Source organism: Oncorhynchus gorbuscha, linkage group LG10 (assembly GCF_021184085.1).
Source record: "Oncorhynchus gorbuscha isolate QuinsamMale2020 ecotype Even-year linkage group LG10, OgorEven_v1.0, whole genome shotgun sequence".
NCBI classification, from domain to species: Eukaryota; Metazoa; Chordata; class Actinopteri; order Salmoniformes; family Salmonidae; genus Oncorhynchus; species Oncorhynchus gorbuscha.
The window spans coordinates 68,347,349-68,364,731 of NC_060182.1; the positions used below are offsets into that span (position 1 = coordinate 68,347,349).

Consider the following 17,383-nt stretch of genomic DNA (forward strand, 5'->3'; position numbering starts at 1 on the left):
GGGATCTTGACTATGTATAGTTGCCTAGTAGCACTGTTAGCTTCACAATTCATTTGTGTCTTATTGTTTTGTTTGGTGAGTTGCGATTTATTAAAATATGTGGCACTCTATGCACTTGGTCCAATCATTATAACAATTGTGACAATACTGAACAAAAATAAAAATGCATGTTTAATGAGCTGAAACAAAAGATCCCAGAAATGTTCCATAGGCACAAAAATATTATTTCTCTCAAATGTTGTGCACAAATATGTTTACATCCCTGTTAGTGAGGATTTCTCCTTTGCCAAAATAATCCATCCACCTGGCAGCTGATTAAATAAGCTAATTAAACTAGCATGATCATTACACAGACAATAAAAGGCCACTCTAAAATGTGCAGTTTTGTCACACAATACAATGACACAAATGTCTCAAATTTTAACGGAGCATGCAAGTGGCATGCTGACTTCAGGAATGTCCACCAGACTTGTTGCCAGAACATTTTAATTTCTCTACCATAAGCCGCCTCCGACGTAATTTTAGAGAATTTGACAGTACATCCAACCGGTCTCACAACCGTAGACCACGTGTATCCATTTTTGTTCAATATTAATGGTAACTAGCTACAAAGTAGCCTATTTCTACCTGTCAGAGTGATATCATGATTATTTGATCATTCTGTGGCCATTTATTTTGCAAACTCCATCTCATTTGCTATAGAAACATGCAAATCAAACAATGGTGCTAGGTGCCTGCACAATTTAATTAAAGGGTAACTACTCTCAAAAATTCAAATTTCTTAGATTTTCCCCAAAACTCAAAAGTGGTCTCCTGATGTGGTTTAAGCATTGTTGTAGACTTAGAATATGCAAGTTGAAGGGTTTTCTATTAAAAAAAGTGACTTTGAGAATGAAAACCTGAAAGAAAATTGCCAATATCTAAAACCTGTGAATTTCTGACTCAGTTTATCTGTTTCAACAGAAGTCCTACTATTAGCATACTGCACAGTACAGCTTGGATTGGCCTCATCATTTTAGGTCATTCAGTGTATGTCACTGTTTCTCATAGAATCTTTCACACAGGGCTCCTTTCCTTTGCTGGGTGGGCCGTTTAGAACATTTTGGAGAACAATTAGAGTATACCCACGTCTCCAGGCCCCACTACACCACTGGGGTTTCCTCCGTTTCTCCACGGAGGCCCCAACAAATGAAAGGTGTATCGTGAGAATTGAAAGTCCCTCTGGATAATAATTATGGAAAAGGAAAGTAATAACCCATGTTTGTTATTACCTCAATATGCTGTACAGATGTCGGAGACGGGCAAGACTAAGTGTTATGTTGTATTCATCAACTTTCTGCCACATGCCATGCCATCAAAAGCTAAAGAAACGTTGTTTTGGCTCATTATCATTCCTTCGCATATTCATGTTTTCTCTCTTTTGAGTGAGTAGGTGATGAGTGTATAAGAAACAGATGACCTAACTAACATGGCTTGTGTTTAAGCAGGGCAATTCAGCATGCTCTATTACTTACTGTACTGCAGTACCAACAGCTCCGTATCTCCACTGCTATTCATTATAGACATGTGAACGGCTGGAAAATTCATTCAACTGTCACTATGTTTGCATTGCCATCACCATGGCCTTGAGGCCCAGCTCAGTGCTATACATTCACTGATAAGCATAGCGTGTGCGATAGCAGGCTCATGTATCCCTCCTTACATCCTCAGGCCTGTAATCAGGTGTGCCGCACGCTGCCCACCACATACACACTCAACACATAGCCCTCTAGGCTGTAACACATAGCCTGTGGTCATGGAGGGGGCTTGCTGCGTCACCATGGGCCCTGTACTGTGGGTCTGTGGCAGCCCCTCAAACGTGGCCCCACCCTAATAACCCCCTCCAGCTGTACTGTAGGCCTCCTCAAATATGGGATGATGAGACAACCAGGGTATCTGTGTCTGCACCCTGGGGTCATGGGGGAGAGTGATGGACATGCTGCAGGTTGGGGGAGTTAGTTTTATTTTTTTATTTTTTTATTTCACCTTTATTTAACAGGTAGGCTAGTTGAGAACAAGTTCTCATTTGCAACTGCGACCTGGCCAAGATAAAGCATAGCAGTGTGAACAGACAACACAGAGTTACACATGGAGTAAACAATTAATACAACAATTAATAATTAATAATACAGTAGAAAAAAGGAGAGTCTATATACATTGTGCGCAAAAGGCATGAGGAGGTAGGCGAATAATTAAAATTTTGCAGATTAACACTGGAGTGATAAATGATCAGATGGTCATGTACAGGTAGAGATATTGGTGTGCAAAAGAGCAGAAAATAAAATAAATAAAAACAGTATGGGGATGAGGTAGGTAAAAATGGGTGGGCTATTTACCGATAGACTATGTACAGCAGCGATCGGTTAGCTGCTCAGATAGCAGATGTTTGAAGTTGGTGAGGGAGATAAAAGTCTCCAACTTCAGCGATTTTTGCAATTCGTTCCAGTCACAGGCAGCAGAGAACTGGAACGAAAGGCGGCCAAATGAGGTGTTGGCTTTAGGGATGATCAGTGAGATACACCTGCTGGCGCGCGTGTTACGGGTGGGTGTTGCCATCGTGACCAGTGAGCTGAGATAAGGCGGAGCTTTACCTAGCATGGACTTGTAGATGACCTGGAGCCAGTGGGTCTGGCGACGAATATGTAGCAAGGGTCAGCCGACTAGAGCATACAGGTCGCAGTGGTGGGTGGAATAAGTTGCTTTAGTGACAAAACAGATGGCACTGTGATAAACTGCATCCAGTTTGCTGAGTAGAGTGTTGGAAGCGATTTTGTAGATGACATCGCCGAAGTCGAGGATCGGTAGGATAGTCAGTTTTACTAGGGTAAGTTTGGCGGCGTGAGTGAAGGAGGCTTTGTTGCGGAATAGAAAGCCGACTCTTGATTTGATTTTCGATTGGAGATGTTTGATATGAGTCTGGAAGGAGAGTTTACAGTCTAGCCAGACACCTAGGTACTTATAGATGTCCACATATTCAAGGTCGGAACCATCCAGGGTGGTGATGCTGGTCAGGCGTGCGGGTGCAGGCAGCGAACGGTTGAAAAGCATGCATTTGGTTTTACTAGCGTTTAAGAGCAGTTGGAGGCCACGGAAGGAGTGTTGTATGGCATTGAAGCTCGTTTGGAGGTTAGATAGCACAGTGTCCAAGGACGGGCCGGACGTATATAGAATGGTGTCGTCTGCGTAGAGGTGGATCAGGGAATCGCCCGCAGCAAGAGCAACATCATTGATATATACAGAGAAAAGAGTCGGCCCGAGGTTTGAAACCTGTGGCACCCCCATAGAGACTGCCAGAGGACCGGACAGCATGCCCTCCGATTTGACACACTGAACTCTGTCTGCAAAGTAATTGGTGAACCTAGTAACAGCAGCAGCGCCCCTGGTGCTCCTTAGCCCATGAGTCAGTCCACCAACCCACCAGCTCTCTGCTCCCTGCCCTGGGACTTAGACATGTACAGTACATGTACACGCAAACAAACACACACGTTTTGAAACATCACCTCTAAGTTACCAAGAGCTCTGTACTAAGATAACATTTAATTTCAAAAGTCAAAATGAATTGCTTGAGGTCAGAGACAACAAAGGTTTCTAGCAGGCTTTGTATCAGACTGAGGTCAAACGGCCTTATCAGAGTGGGTATGATGACATTGAACTCTGTATGTCACACTCGGCTTGTTCCCAATCACTGAGGTTCTGACAGACAAATGATGCCTAATGATTTGCTCTTGAAATACCACAGCTTTCCATTCCCTTCCAGGAGGTGTGGGCTCTATGCTGTTGTTCCAGGCAAAGCCAGATCTGATTAGTAGCTCACACTGCATGTAAAGAGAGAGAGAGCGAGAGAAAGAGAGAGAGAGAGAGAGAGAGAGAGAGAGAGAGAGAGAGAGAGAGAGAGAGAGAGAGAGAGAGAGAGAGAGAGAGAGAGAGAGAGAGAGACTGAGACTGAGACAGAGACAGAGACACACAGAGAGAGAGAGACTGAGACAGAGACACACAGAGAGAGAGAGAGAGACAGAGACTGAGACAGAGACACAGAGAGAGAGAGAGAGAGAGAGAGAGAGAGAGAGAGAGAGAGAGAGAGAGAGAGAGAGAGAGAGAGAGAGAGAGAGAGAGAGAGAGAGAGAGAGAGAGAGAGAGATGTGTTCCCTGAGAGCTTTGGTGTTCTTCCACCCTGCCAAAGCAAACCCTGCTGGACGATAGGGAAAGATGAGTGGCCTTTGCGTAGCCAGCTGGACCTAGTTAAAAGCTGATCCCGAGCAAATAGGTAATTGTACCTCTCGGGGGCTGGATCTTTACGAGTGAATGGAAACTAACCTCTGTCTCCGATCTGTCGTTGGAGAGCACCGGGCGACCAGCAACCAGCAGTCGGTACATTTGAGAGGAGATGTAAGGAGGGGTGGAGGGAGGAGGGAAGGAGGGTTAGGGAAACAAGAACAGGGTTGTCTAGCGAGAGCTGATTATGCGTGCTGGAGGCTGGTTTCCTGGATGCAGTGTTTGTGTTGGAACCTGTTGCCCACGGCAGATGTTGCACATGAAGGAGGTGTTATTGCGTTTACCATAATAGTAAAATAATTTGGTATGGCATTCTATCATTACACTCCTCTAAGGCAACACTCTCTGTGTGTCTGACTGTTATTCATATTTATAGCAAGCTTCATAAGGCACTATGTATAATAGAAGGTATTATAAATATAGTATAAGCCAGCTAAGGACTATTACCCCTTCTCCCTTGCCTTGCCTTGTTTTCCCCATCTCCCCAATGCTGTCTAGAAGATCAAGACGCTCTTCCTCAGGATCTTACCTCATGGTTCACATAAGGCTTTTGTCATCTGTTGTTGACACTACAGGGAGCTGGGTCTGTGCCTCTGTCCTGCCCACAGCAGCTGTGCCTACACACAGAGCATCAATCTGCCACTGCAAGGACACAAACACAGCCTAACCTTTTACCTTTTCAACTCACTTGCACTCACATCTAACGTTTAACACCTACACAAACAAATGTGACATGCCAGCCCAACAGGGGCAGATGACGCTAGTTCCTACTTCACCTTAGGGCCGTTTGAGAAAAAAAAAACAGGAGCATGTGAACTTCATGTGCCTTAATTACAAACTTGCATGCGATCAGTAAATACCGACCTCAGATCTGTGTGAAGAATATGGGAAATACCGACCAAAACAAAGTAATTTCACAATGTCACACCTTTACATGTTATTCTCTTAATGGATTGCTCATCAAACCAAATGTGTCAAAATATAATTTTGTGACAAAACGGCATATATGCTTTATGAAAACGAGCCACTTTGCGCTAGGGTAAAATAGGCTACTTGTTGTGGGAGAGGTGAAGGACGCAGAGGAAAAGAGTGATAGCCTAGACCATATAAAGTGAGTTTCTGAAACATTGAGTTGTTCTTTGCTGATGTGAAAAAGAAACTGAATTAAAGGGCATACCGTGTAGAAAAAACAACAGGCAAATCGTCTGTATGGGCCTAATTTATGCACAATGTAGATACGGTAGGGGAAAAGGTTGCTCATAATTTCAAGACCTGAGCTATTTCATTTAATTGTTTTATTTATTAACTTTTCTAGTTTATTTAGGCTATTTCATTTGTTTGTTTAGACTTGGCCTATTTAGTAAGCTATTTTGCTATTTTATTTGGGCTATTTTCTTTCTATAAAATAACATTTTGTTAACTTATGTTAAATGACTCGAGTCAAGTGTGATATTTGTCAGCATAAAGCTGAGTGACTCGCTGACTGTAGCCTAGTTTTTTGATACCATCGATCACCACATTCTTTTGGAGAGATTGGAAACCCAAATTGGTCTACACGGACATGTTCTGGCCTGGTTTAGGTCTTATCTGTCGGAAAGATATCAGTTTGTCTCTGTGAATGGTTTGTCCTCTGACAAATCAACTGTACATTTCGGTGTTCCTCAAGGTTCTGTTTTAGGACCACTATTGTTTTCACTATATATTTTACCTCTTGGGGATGTTATTCGAAAACATAATGTAAACTTTCACTGCTATGCGGATGACACACAGCTGTACATTTCAATGAAACATGGTGAAGCACCAAAATTGCCCTCGCTAGAAGCATGTGTTTCAGACATAAGGAAGTGGATGGCTGCAAACTTTCTACTATTAAACTCGGACAAAACAGAGATGCTTGTTCTAGGTCCCAAGAAACAAAGAGATCTTCTGTTGAATCTGACAATTCATCTTAATGGTTGTACAGTCGTCTCAAATAAAACTGTGAAGGACCTCGGCGTTACTCTGGACCCTGATCTCTCTTTTGAAGAACATATCAAGACCATTTCGAGGACAGCTTTTTTCCATCTACGTAACATTGCAAAAATCAGAAACTTTCTGTCCAAAAATGATGCAGAAAAATTAATCCATGCTTTTGTCACTTCTAGGTTAGACTACTGCAATGCTCTATTTTCCGGCTACCCGGATAAAGCACTAAATAAACTTCAGTTAGTGCTAAATACGGCTGCTAGAATCCTGACTAGAACCAAAAAATTTGATCATATTACTCCAGTGCTAGCCTCTCTACACTGGCTTCCTGTCAAAGCAAGGGCTGATTTCAAGGTTTTACTGCTAACCTACAAAGCATTACAAGGGCTTGCTCCTACCTACCTCTCTGATTTGGTCCTGCCGTACATACCTACACGTACGCTACGGTCACAAGACGCAGGCCTCCTAATTGTCCCTAGAATTTCTAAGCAAACAGCTGGAGGCAGGGCTTTCTCCTATAGAGCTCCATTTTTATGGAACGGTCTGCCTACCCATGTCAGAGACGCAAACTCGGTCTCAACCTTTAAGTCTTTACTGAAGACTCATCTCTTCAGTGGGTCATATGATTGAGTGTAGTCTGGCCCAGGAGTGGGAAGGTGAACGGAAAGGCTCTGGAGCAACGAACCGCCCTTGCTGTCTCTGCCTGGCCGGTTCCCCTTTTCCACTGGGATTCTCTGCCTCTAACCCTGTTACGGGGGCTGAGTCACTGGCTTGCTGGGGCTCTCTCGTGCCGTCCCTGGGGGGTGCGTCACCTGGGTGGGTTGATTCACTGTTGTGGTCGGCCTGTCTGGGTTTCCTCCCCCCTTGGGTTGTACCGTGTCGGAGATCTTTGTGGGCTATACTCGGCCTTGTCTCAGGATGGTAAGTTGGTGGTTGAAGATTTCCCTCTAGTGGTGTGGGGGCTGTGCTTTGGCAAAGTGGGTGGGGTTATATCCTTCCTGTTTGGCCCTGTCCGGGGTGTCCTCGGATGGGGCCACAGTGTCTCCTGACCCCTCCTGTCTCAGCCTCCAGTATTTATGCTGCAGTAGTTTATGTGTCGGGGGCTAGGGTCAGTTTGTTTATCTGGAGTACTTCTCCTGTCCTATTCGGTGTCCTGTGTAAATCTAAGTGTGCGTTCTCTAATTCTCTCCTTCTCTCTTTCTTTCTCTCTCTCGGAGGACCTGAGCCCTAGGACCATGCCCCAGGACTACCTGACATGATGACTCCTTGCTGTCCCCAGTCCACCTGGCCATGCTGCTGCTCCAGTTTCAACTGGCCTGGGCCCTAGGACCATGTCCCAGGACTACCTGACATGAGGACTCCTTGCTGTCCCCAGTCCACCTGGCCATGCTCCTGCTCCAGTTTCAACTGTTCTGCCTTACTATTATTCAACCATGCTGGTCATTTATGAACATTTGAACATCTTGGCCACGTTCTGTTATAATCTCCACCCGGCACAGCCAGAAGAGGACTGGCCACCCCACATATGCTCTCTCTAATTCTCTCTTTCTTTCTCTCTCTCGGAGGACCTGAGCCCTAGGACCGTGCCCCAGGACTACCTGACATGATGGCTCCTTGCTGTCCCCAGTCCACCTGACTGTGCTGCTGCTCCAGTTTCAACTGTTCTGCCTTATTATTATTTGACCATGCTGGTCATTTATGAACATTTGAACATCTTGGTCATGTTCTGTTATAATCTCTACCCGGCACAGCCAGAAGAGGACTGGCCACCCCACATAGCCCGGTTCCTCTCTAGGTTTCTTCCTAGGTTTTGGCCTTTCTAGGGAGTTTTTCCTAGCCACCGTGCTTTTACACCTGCATTGTTTGCTGTTTGGGGTTTTAGGCTGGGTTTCTGTACAGCACTTTGAGATATCAGCTGATGTACGAAGGGCTATATAAATAAATTTGATTTGATTTAGTTAGCGTCCTAAAATCACCACATAAAAATCCTGCGATCTAAATGGTCAACAGAAACAAAGTGAACAGATCTCTGAAAACCTCTAAATGCTCCACATCCAATTATAGTAGTGTTGTCATAGCGGAAATAGGCTTCAAACCTAGACCTACAAATCCCAACTGTTGGAAATGACACAGGAATGCAGATGGTAGACTCCATCCTTCAGTAGGAAGCTTAATGGTAAAATAGGCTATAGCCTACCTTTAGTATAAATCTAGGTTTTTCAAAACAGTTTATCAAAACTATATAATAAGCTAGATTTTAATGCTGCACAGTAAAATAATAGGCCTACAGAATATTAGCTTACAGACAAAAAGTTCATTCATTTTTTCGCTGCTCTCAGTTTGGCACGTGATGATAATGACCTGAAAAAAGGATATATTTCTGAAAACCTCGTAATGTTCTGCATCTAACTACAGGCATGTCATTTTGAAAATACTAAACTGTAGACCACAAATCAATTATTTTAGATACGACCCAAAAATGCATGTTAAAGTTCACTGCCAGACTGTAAGAAAGCAATTCATTTGATTTAAAATTATTTTCGCACACCCATAAAACCCAAGTGTTTTTAAGACTAGCTCATTATCTCATGGACCCACTGTCATTCTCCCTGCTTTAAACGGTGGGTTTCACTGCCTGCTAACTCCAGAGTGGGATAACAGAACAGAGTGGGGCTGTGAGAAAGGATGAGGACTCTCTGTGCCACATACAGTAGTGCACAGGGGGGATACATACTGTGATGTGTACATGTTGCTGTTACAGTGCCAACAACTTCTAGATGGACTAAGGCTGCTGTTAGCAAACTGACTCATTTTATTTTTTATTTTACCTTTATTTATACAGGTTTTTTTCTAATTGAGATAATATCTCTTTTCCAAGAGAGACCTGGTCTGTGTCAACAGACATCAACAGACATCTTGTGTGTGACATCAAAAGGTTTTCTGTCTTAGACGTGACAGTGTTGTGCCACATGGTCAGATACAGTGCCATCGGAATGTATTCAGACCCCTTGACCTTTTCCACATTTTGTTACATTCCAACCTTATGCTAAAGTGTATTAAATCATTTTTTCCCCCTCATCAATCTACACACAATACCCTGTAATGACAAAGCCAAAACAGTTTTTTTTTTAAATGGAAATATCACGTTTATATAAGTATTCAAACCCTTTACTCAATACTTTGTCGAAGCACCTTTGGCAGTGATTACAGCCTCAAGTCTTCTTGGGTATGACGCAAAAAGCTTGGCACAACTGTATTTGGAGTTTCTACCAGTGCGCAAACCAGTGTGCCTGGCACCTACTACTATACCCCATTCAAAGGCACACCCTCTGAATGGAACACATGCACAATCCATATCTTAAATGCCTCAAGGCTTAAAATCCTCCATTTCATCTACACTGGTTGAAATGGATTTAACAGGTGACATCAGTAAGGGATCATAGCTTTCATCTGGATTCACCTGGTCAGTCTATGTTATGTATACTCTGTGTATATAGATCTTTTTTTAAATGACCAGATCCTGTCGGGCTCAGGTAGGAATTTGACGGATCCAATTCTGTTTGGATCTCAATGTCAGGATTCAAGACGACCTTTATTACATAGTCCCTCATGGAATGACATTTCAGAGTGGCCACATAATCCTTTAAAAGGCCTGAAAAATGAGAAAAAAGCGACAATAGTACTGTTTGTCCATTTTGAAACATCGTAGTCAGTATACACTTCATCAAAATAGTCCGAAGGAATCTAAGGCCGCAGTCCAAATTCGAAGAAGACAGCTCTCGGCCCTAAACCCTTGGCCCTTGAATGACGTTTTACATCGTCACATCCGAGTTTACCTTAAATGTCGCTTGACCAAGCGAGGGAGAGTGATGATCTGAGAGGCAGAGTCCTTGGTGGAAATCTTAAAATGGATCTTAAAAACAACCAACCTAAAGCTATTAATGTTCCTAGCAAGCTAACACAACTAGCTAGCACTCCTGTCAGGTAGCTAGCTAACTACAGTTACCCATAGCTGGCTAGCTAGTTTTATAGTTTGGTCATTTATTACAATACATTTCAGAATCCCCCCGCCCAAAAAAATTACAAAAGCTAGCTACATAGCATCCCCACTACAAAACTAAGCCAATTTGACAATGCTAAAATGAAGGTAATTTACATATTTTTTTTAGCAAGCTAATTTTGTCTGACATACCGAAAATGCAGCCATGTTGATTAAAATTGACACTTCGCAGCCATGTGACACTTCACAGCCACCTCACAAGTGATCAAAGTTCTTCACTCGCTCCCTTAAGCTAAATCGAAGACCGAGGGGGTAACGTTAGTGAATTGGACCTCCACTTAAGATGGGATTCCTCCAAAGGAAAGTGGCTAGCGCGAGGGCTGAGGGAGTCAAAATAACGTGTTTGGGACTGCAGCCTAATATAATACAAGAAATCTGTCATTCATTTTTACTTTTTTGAGATGTTTGGGGCAGTATTTTTCAATGAAAAAATGTGCATGAAAACGAGTCGTCTCTTGTTGAATGACAACAAAGACTTTTTCTACAGAAGCTTTACTGTTGAGCAATCCCGGAGAAAAGGGCATAGACTTTGGCTCCGAACTTCGGCTTACCTCCAGAAACAATTTTGTGTGCCCAAACAGCCGGAAAAAACCCTCACCGAAGTCCAAAACAAACAAAAACGTCACAAAATGTCATCATAATACATGCAAACAATTCTGAACTGTTTCGGTTGGGTAGCATGCGGACGCCTTAATACACACACCACACAATGTCTGAATCTAGCGGATTAATGATGGTGGGATAATGCTTGATGACAAATTTCACAGTGGGTGCGAGACCTGGTGAGGCCTACAAGCCACCGTGTCTCACACCCACTGTGAAATTTGGTGGAGGATCAGTGATGATCTAGGGGTCCTTCAGCAAGACTGGAATTGGGCCGTTTTGTCTTTGTGAAGGACGCATGAATCAAGCCACGTACAAGGTTGTCCTGGAAGAAAAGGTGCTTCCTTCTGCTCTTACAATGTTCCCCAACTCTGAGGATTGGTTTTTCCAATGCTCCATGCCACACAGCCAGGTCAATCAAGGTGTGGATGGAGGACCACCAGATCAAGACCGTGTCATGGCCAGCCCAATCTCCAGACCTGAACCCCGTTGAAAACCTCTGGAATGATATCAAGAGGAAGATGGATGGTCACAAGCCATTAAACAAAGCCAAGCTGCTTGAATGTTTGCGCCAGGAGTGGCATAAAGTCACCCAACATCAATGTGAAAGACTGGTGGAGAGCATGCCAAGACGCATGAAAGCTGTGATTGAAAATATGGATTTCTGAACTCTTCCTAAGTTAAAACATTAGTATTGTGTTGTTTAAAAATGAATATGAACTTATTTTCTTTGCATTATTCGAGGTCTGACAACACTGTATCTTTTTGTTATTTTGACCAGTTGTAATGTTCTGCAAATAAATACTCTAAATTACACTATTTTTATTTGGAATTTGGGAGAAATGTTGTCAGTACTTCATAGAATTAAACAAAAATGTTTGTTTTACCCAAACACATACCTATAAATAGTCAAATCAGAGAATTTTACATTTTTGCAGTGGTCTCTCAATTTTTTCCAGAGCTGTATATATATGAATAATTTTTATACAGTAAAGGTTCCATTCCATTGAAAATTCCATTGAAAAGAGAGCATATCTGTGCACAAGGACTCATTTATCCTTTGCCAAAACCAGTACTGAACCCCAGTAGATTATTTCTTAACAGTTGTTGAGTTTTAGTGAGTAGCACTGCTTTCTGTTCATGAGCATAAGCAGGGAAACATAGACCCAAAACAGATTACCACCAGGAGTCATAGTGAGCTCAAAAAGATTCAATAAACCGTGGTGCTTTGCCGACAAGTAACATAAACAAATGTAGAAATATTGTGTGTTACAAGACCTTTTCTGGACCAATATCTGATATGTGGTCATAACATAAACAATGTGAATAAAAACAACTGTAGCTAAATGAAAGCAGCCTGTCTGTGTGAAAATCATTGAGTCCAGTATCCTGACTGTATGACATGAAGCCGGGGCCCCCATTGGCCATCAGGGACCCCACTCTGAGCTCTGAGCTACAGCAGTGGACTCTCAAGAGACCCACCATGTTTCAAAAAAACACCCAATGTCCAGTCTTAAGGAGTTATCTTTAACAGTAGCTAGGTTTTGCTGAACATCTCAAAACAATACACATGACCAGGGCCTATAGCCAACATGTCTTAATACTGGCGAGCTAAACAGCTAACAGGCGATGTTGTAGGCTACTTTGCAAATGGTATTGTAAATGGCACAATATGACGTACCTCATATAGACCTGACCAAGGTGTCCACTGGTCATTGGCACCACTACTTTAGGTCTCCACTGGTCACTGCACTGTCTCTCTATGGGCAGAGAGAACTCAAGATGTGGCCGAGCCTTGCTTAACTGCTCTCTGAGGTGGACAAGGGCTATTGGATAGGCAAATTATACTTTGACATGGGCCATCAACTGGAGTTATTGGGATTGAATGATGTCCAGTGTGCAGATGTTAATTCTATTCCACGAATTAAGCAATGTGCCCAGAATGTTGTTGTGTTCGTGTGTGACTGAGATCACACCTGAATGCTGGTCTACATGCTTCTTGAGATGCCCTAGTGTGCAGCCTACTGATTGAAAAACATGTATTTGTTGAATTGCATACAAGCGTAATAATCTATTTCAAAATCTGTTACAATGAGCATTTACCATAATCCTCAATTGAATTGAAAATACAGTATATTAAAATAGAAAACAGAATGTTTTACATGAAAATGTGATTTAAAAAATGTAACTATGCATTTGTCATTCAGTTAAAATGTATAAAAGAAAAGTAAAAGTGGAAAGAACATTATGTTCAACGGGACTATCAAGGTTATATTGAGAATGCGGAAGCGGCAGCGTAGCCTAGTGGTTAGAGTGTTGGACTAGTAACCGGAAGGTTGCGAGTTCAAACCCCCGAGCTGACAAGGTACAAATCTGTCGTTCTGCCCCTGAACAGGCAGTTAACCCACTGTTCCCTGGCCGTCATTGAAAATAAGAATGTGTTCTTAACTGACTTGCCTGGTTAAATAAAGTTTTAAAAAATATATTTAAAAAAATGCATACCTATTGCGTAACAAAACGAGAGGACCAGCCGAACGATTAGGGGATATCTAAATTCAAATCCTCCCTCGGTTCGCTACTTGTGACTGGGTGGCGTCCATGTCAGTCAAGAGGAAGGGGTGCTGCTAATTTCTATGTGCCTGAAATGTCAATTTGGGTCTCAGATTGCATCCCCATGTTTTGGTGTTAGGGCATCCTCGCTCCTCTCCAAACGCAGAATACCTACATACGCGCACAGTGGATGTCGTAGGACGCGGCGTGAGAGTAGCATAATATTATTTTCATTGAAACGACACTGAAAGTACACATACCTACTGGCATCTCTCCTGCTGGAGAGACCAGACCAGGAGCATCCGTTCACTTTTCCACGGTAGGCTATTGTAGAAGGCTATATGCTGCCTAGTCTGTTGTAGTGAAGGTACTGATAGCGAAAGGCACCAACAACTTTTTAAATTCATTTTTCAACCGCAAGTTTTACATTTGGAACAACGGACCTCGCGGATTTCATGTGGCGATTCACTTGACAGAAGAAAATAGTCTGCTTACATTTTTTAACATACCAAACTTGTTGGACTCATCATCAGCTTTGAAATATGTTCAGTAAGTGTTTGGTCACATTCTTGCATTTCTCAATTCTGGTGCGTGTGTTGATGGCTCATGAATGTAAGCCCTGTGATACCCGGACGTGTCCGCTGAAAGCCTGCGAGAGTGGCCGGACTCTAGCCAAGGACCCGTGCGGATGCTGCGACCAGTGTAGCCGGCTGGAGTGGGAGCCGTGCGGCGGCAAGGACTGGGAACTGGGCTACTGCGCTTTAGGACTAACCTGCGCGGCTGTCAGCCAAATCGGAGCTGCAACGCTCCCTGATATAGGAGTTTGTAAAGGTGGGTAGCTTATGTCTAAAATAAGACTTGTATCACTTCATGAATAAAGTAGTCCCAATTAAATGTTAGTATTGTTTCCCATTCTGAAATGTGAGCATAACCTAGAGTGGCAAAAATATCTTAATTTTATAGTAAGGCTACTAGGAAATAATTTCTTATTGATTGATGGAAGAATAGGAGGTTTGGCTTTGAGGTTCCAACAACACGATTGTTCATCAAGATCACTCTCAGCTCAGGGCATAAAAGTTTAATCTCCGTAGTAAGTGATTATTGTCATTTGGCTTGGCTACACTACAGTGTGCCAGCCAGTTCATGATTCCATTGACTGTGCTGTGTTGACATTGTCTCTCTTCTCAGTGGGTTGGTTGGACCAGATTTCAAGGTTTTAGTAGCTCTTGACTGCCAACAGAGGACGTCTCATGTTAGATAGACTGTTCACTTTCCCCATTTAAACACCAGCTCTCTTCACTTGCAGGCATGACAATAGGTTTGGCAACAGCTTTGGCAGCATGCCTCCACGTCAGTCTTACTAGAGTGCAGACTTTACTGCCAGAGCCCAACCTGACATCTCTAAAAAAAAAAAGGCATTGAATTGAGATTAAACAGAAATTAATATTTAAAAAGCTGGTGGCTTAACAATGGGAAATGTGTTGACTGTAATTGTACACTTCAAGTACTCTGTATTAATTTGATCATGAAACAGATTGTCTGTCCTTGTAGAAAGTGTTTTGCTGTGATGTGGCTGCACAATCAGTAGGCCTGTGATGTGGCTCTGAGGGCTCCCTTGGGGTCACGGCAAAATTGCAAAGGTCATTGGCAGATTTATCTGAATGACCTTACCATGAATCACACTGTAATGTCCCTGCCTTCCCTCCTATCAGACCCATGTCCTATACCAGTTGTATACTAACAGTCTATAAACCTGTTGTGCACATGATATCCCTGGCTCCCAGGAAGACTATACTCCAGAGGCTGGCTCTCTAAATCTCTTATGGGGCCTCTTGGCTACCCATCCATCACCATTGAGGTGTGCGTGTGTGTGTGTGTGTGTGTGTGTGTGTGTGTGTGTGTGTGTGTGTGTGTGTGTGTGTGTGTGTGTGTGTGTGTGTGTGTGTGTGTGTGTGTGTGTGTGTGTGTGTGTGTGTGTGTGTGTGTGTGTGTGTGTGTGTGTGTGTGTGTGTGTGTGTGTGTGCATGCGTGTGTGTGCGTGCGTGCGTGCATGTGTTCTAGCCAAGATTAGCTCTTCACACAGTTGGTGAGGGAGAACAGGAGTTTCCCCCTGAGAGAAGTGGGCATGGGGCATGGTCAGGATCACTTCAAACCCCCTGCCAGTCAGTCCCTCAACTGGTCTCTATCCAGACTGAAATAAAGGGATTGCATGGGACTGACATGACCAGAGGTGAGAGAAAGCAGTCCCACGTTGGGGCCAGATCTACATGACCCTGCCCTCCATCATCACGCTGTGGGGTCTGGGGGTCCGGGGGTCTCCGACCCCAGGGTGTCCCAGGAGACAGTGTCCCTGATTGGGCTTTATTTAAGGTTGTGCTCAGAGGCCTTAATCCCCTTTCATACCCCCAGTTACTTCCTCTGTCAAATTAACAACTTTGAATGGGTCCAAGTGAATGGCTTCCATGATTGAGTCATGCCTCTGGTACCTTAGTGGTGGGCCCCAGCACATGCACGTGGCCCCCCAGCAGAGTTGGCTGGGTGCGGGTAAATAAACACCTCACAGGGCCCGGGTTGATCCTGGATTTCCCTCCCATGCCAGGGGTAGGGTATTAAAGTGAGGTCGCAATCAGGAGTAGGGGGTAAATGTTTCCGCTCTCTGATCCCTGCTTCTCTCTCTGCTCCTTTTTCTGGGTGGTCAATATGGAAGAGTGATAGAGGTCAAAGGAAGTAGACCAAGTATTCGTGTGATGTCTGTAGTAGACAAACGTGTACAGTCAATGAGAAAATATTTGGTACAATTGATATTGAACAGAATGCAAAATATCCAGTAAGTGTAAGCTTATAATGACTTTTGGACTGGATTTGCATACTGTATATTAAGTGCAGTCATTTTAAAGGACAGTTTTCACCTTAAAATCAAACCAAATCCAATTGTATTTGTCACATGCACCGACCTTACAGTGAAATATTCTTTCAGTTTTGCAGTTTTAAGAAAGTCATTACTGAAATAAACTGAAGTAAAATAAAATAATAATAATGAACAAGAAAAATAGAAAAATATCTAATAATTAAGGAGCAACAATAAAATTACAGTAGCGAGGCTATATACAGGATGTGACGGTACAGAGTCAATGTGTGGGGCACCGGTTAGTCCAGGTAATTGAGGTCATAATGTACATATAGGTAGAGTTAAAGTGACTATGCAAGGATAATATACAGACAGTAGCAGCAGCGTAAAAATGGGGCTGGGATGGGGGGATAATGCAAATTGTCTGGGTAGCCATTTGATTAGCTGTTCAGGAGACCTATGGCTTGGAGGTAGAAGCTGTTAAGAAGCCTTTTGGACCTAGCCTTGGCACTCCGGTACTGCTTGCTGTGCGGTAGCAGAGAGAACAGTCTATGATTAGGGTAGCTGGAGTCTTTGGCAATTTTTAGGGCCTTCCTCTGACACCGCCTGGTATAGAGGTCCTGGATGGCACGAAGCTTGGCCCCAGTGATGTACTGGGCCGCACGCACAACCCTCTGTAGTCCGTTACGGTCGGATGCCGAGCAGTTGCCATACCAGGCAGTGATGCAACCAGTCTCAATGGTGCAGCTGTATAATGTTTTGGGGATCTGGGGACCTATGCCAAATCTTTTCAGTCTCCTGAGGGGGAATAGGCATTGTTGTGCCCTCTTCCCGACTGTCTTGGTGTGTTTGGACCATGATAATTTGTTGGTTATGTGGACACCAAGGAACTTGAAGCTTTCAACCTGCTCCACTACAGCCCCATCGATGAGAATGGGGGCAGGCTCGGTCCTCCTTTTCCTATAGTCTACAATCATCTCCTTTGTATTGATCACATTGAGAGAGAGGTTGATTTCCTGGCACTAAATCAAATCAAATGTATTTAT

General features: G+C 43.4%; 1 protein-coding gene across 1 annotated transcript in view; it reads left to right on the plus strand.

The window, feature by feature from the left end:
• The first annotated feature begins 13,543 nt into the window (after positions 1 to 13,543).
• LOC124046924 (cysteine-rich motor neuron 1 protein-like) overlaps positions 13,544 to 17,383 on the plus strand; it is a 59,821-nt gene continuing 55,981 nt past the window's right edge. Inside the window, exon 1 of the mRNA XM_046367689.1 lies at positions 13,544 to 14,320. Within this exon, the coding sequence (XP_046223645.1) occupies positions 14,032 to 14,320 (289 nt within the window). The 5' untranslated portion in view covers positions 13,544 to 14,031. The remainder of the gene's footprint in view (positions 14,321 to 17,383) is intronic.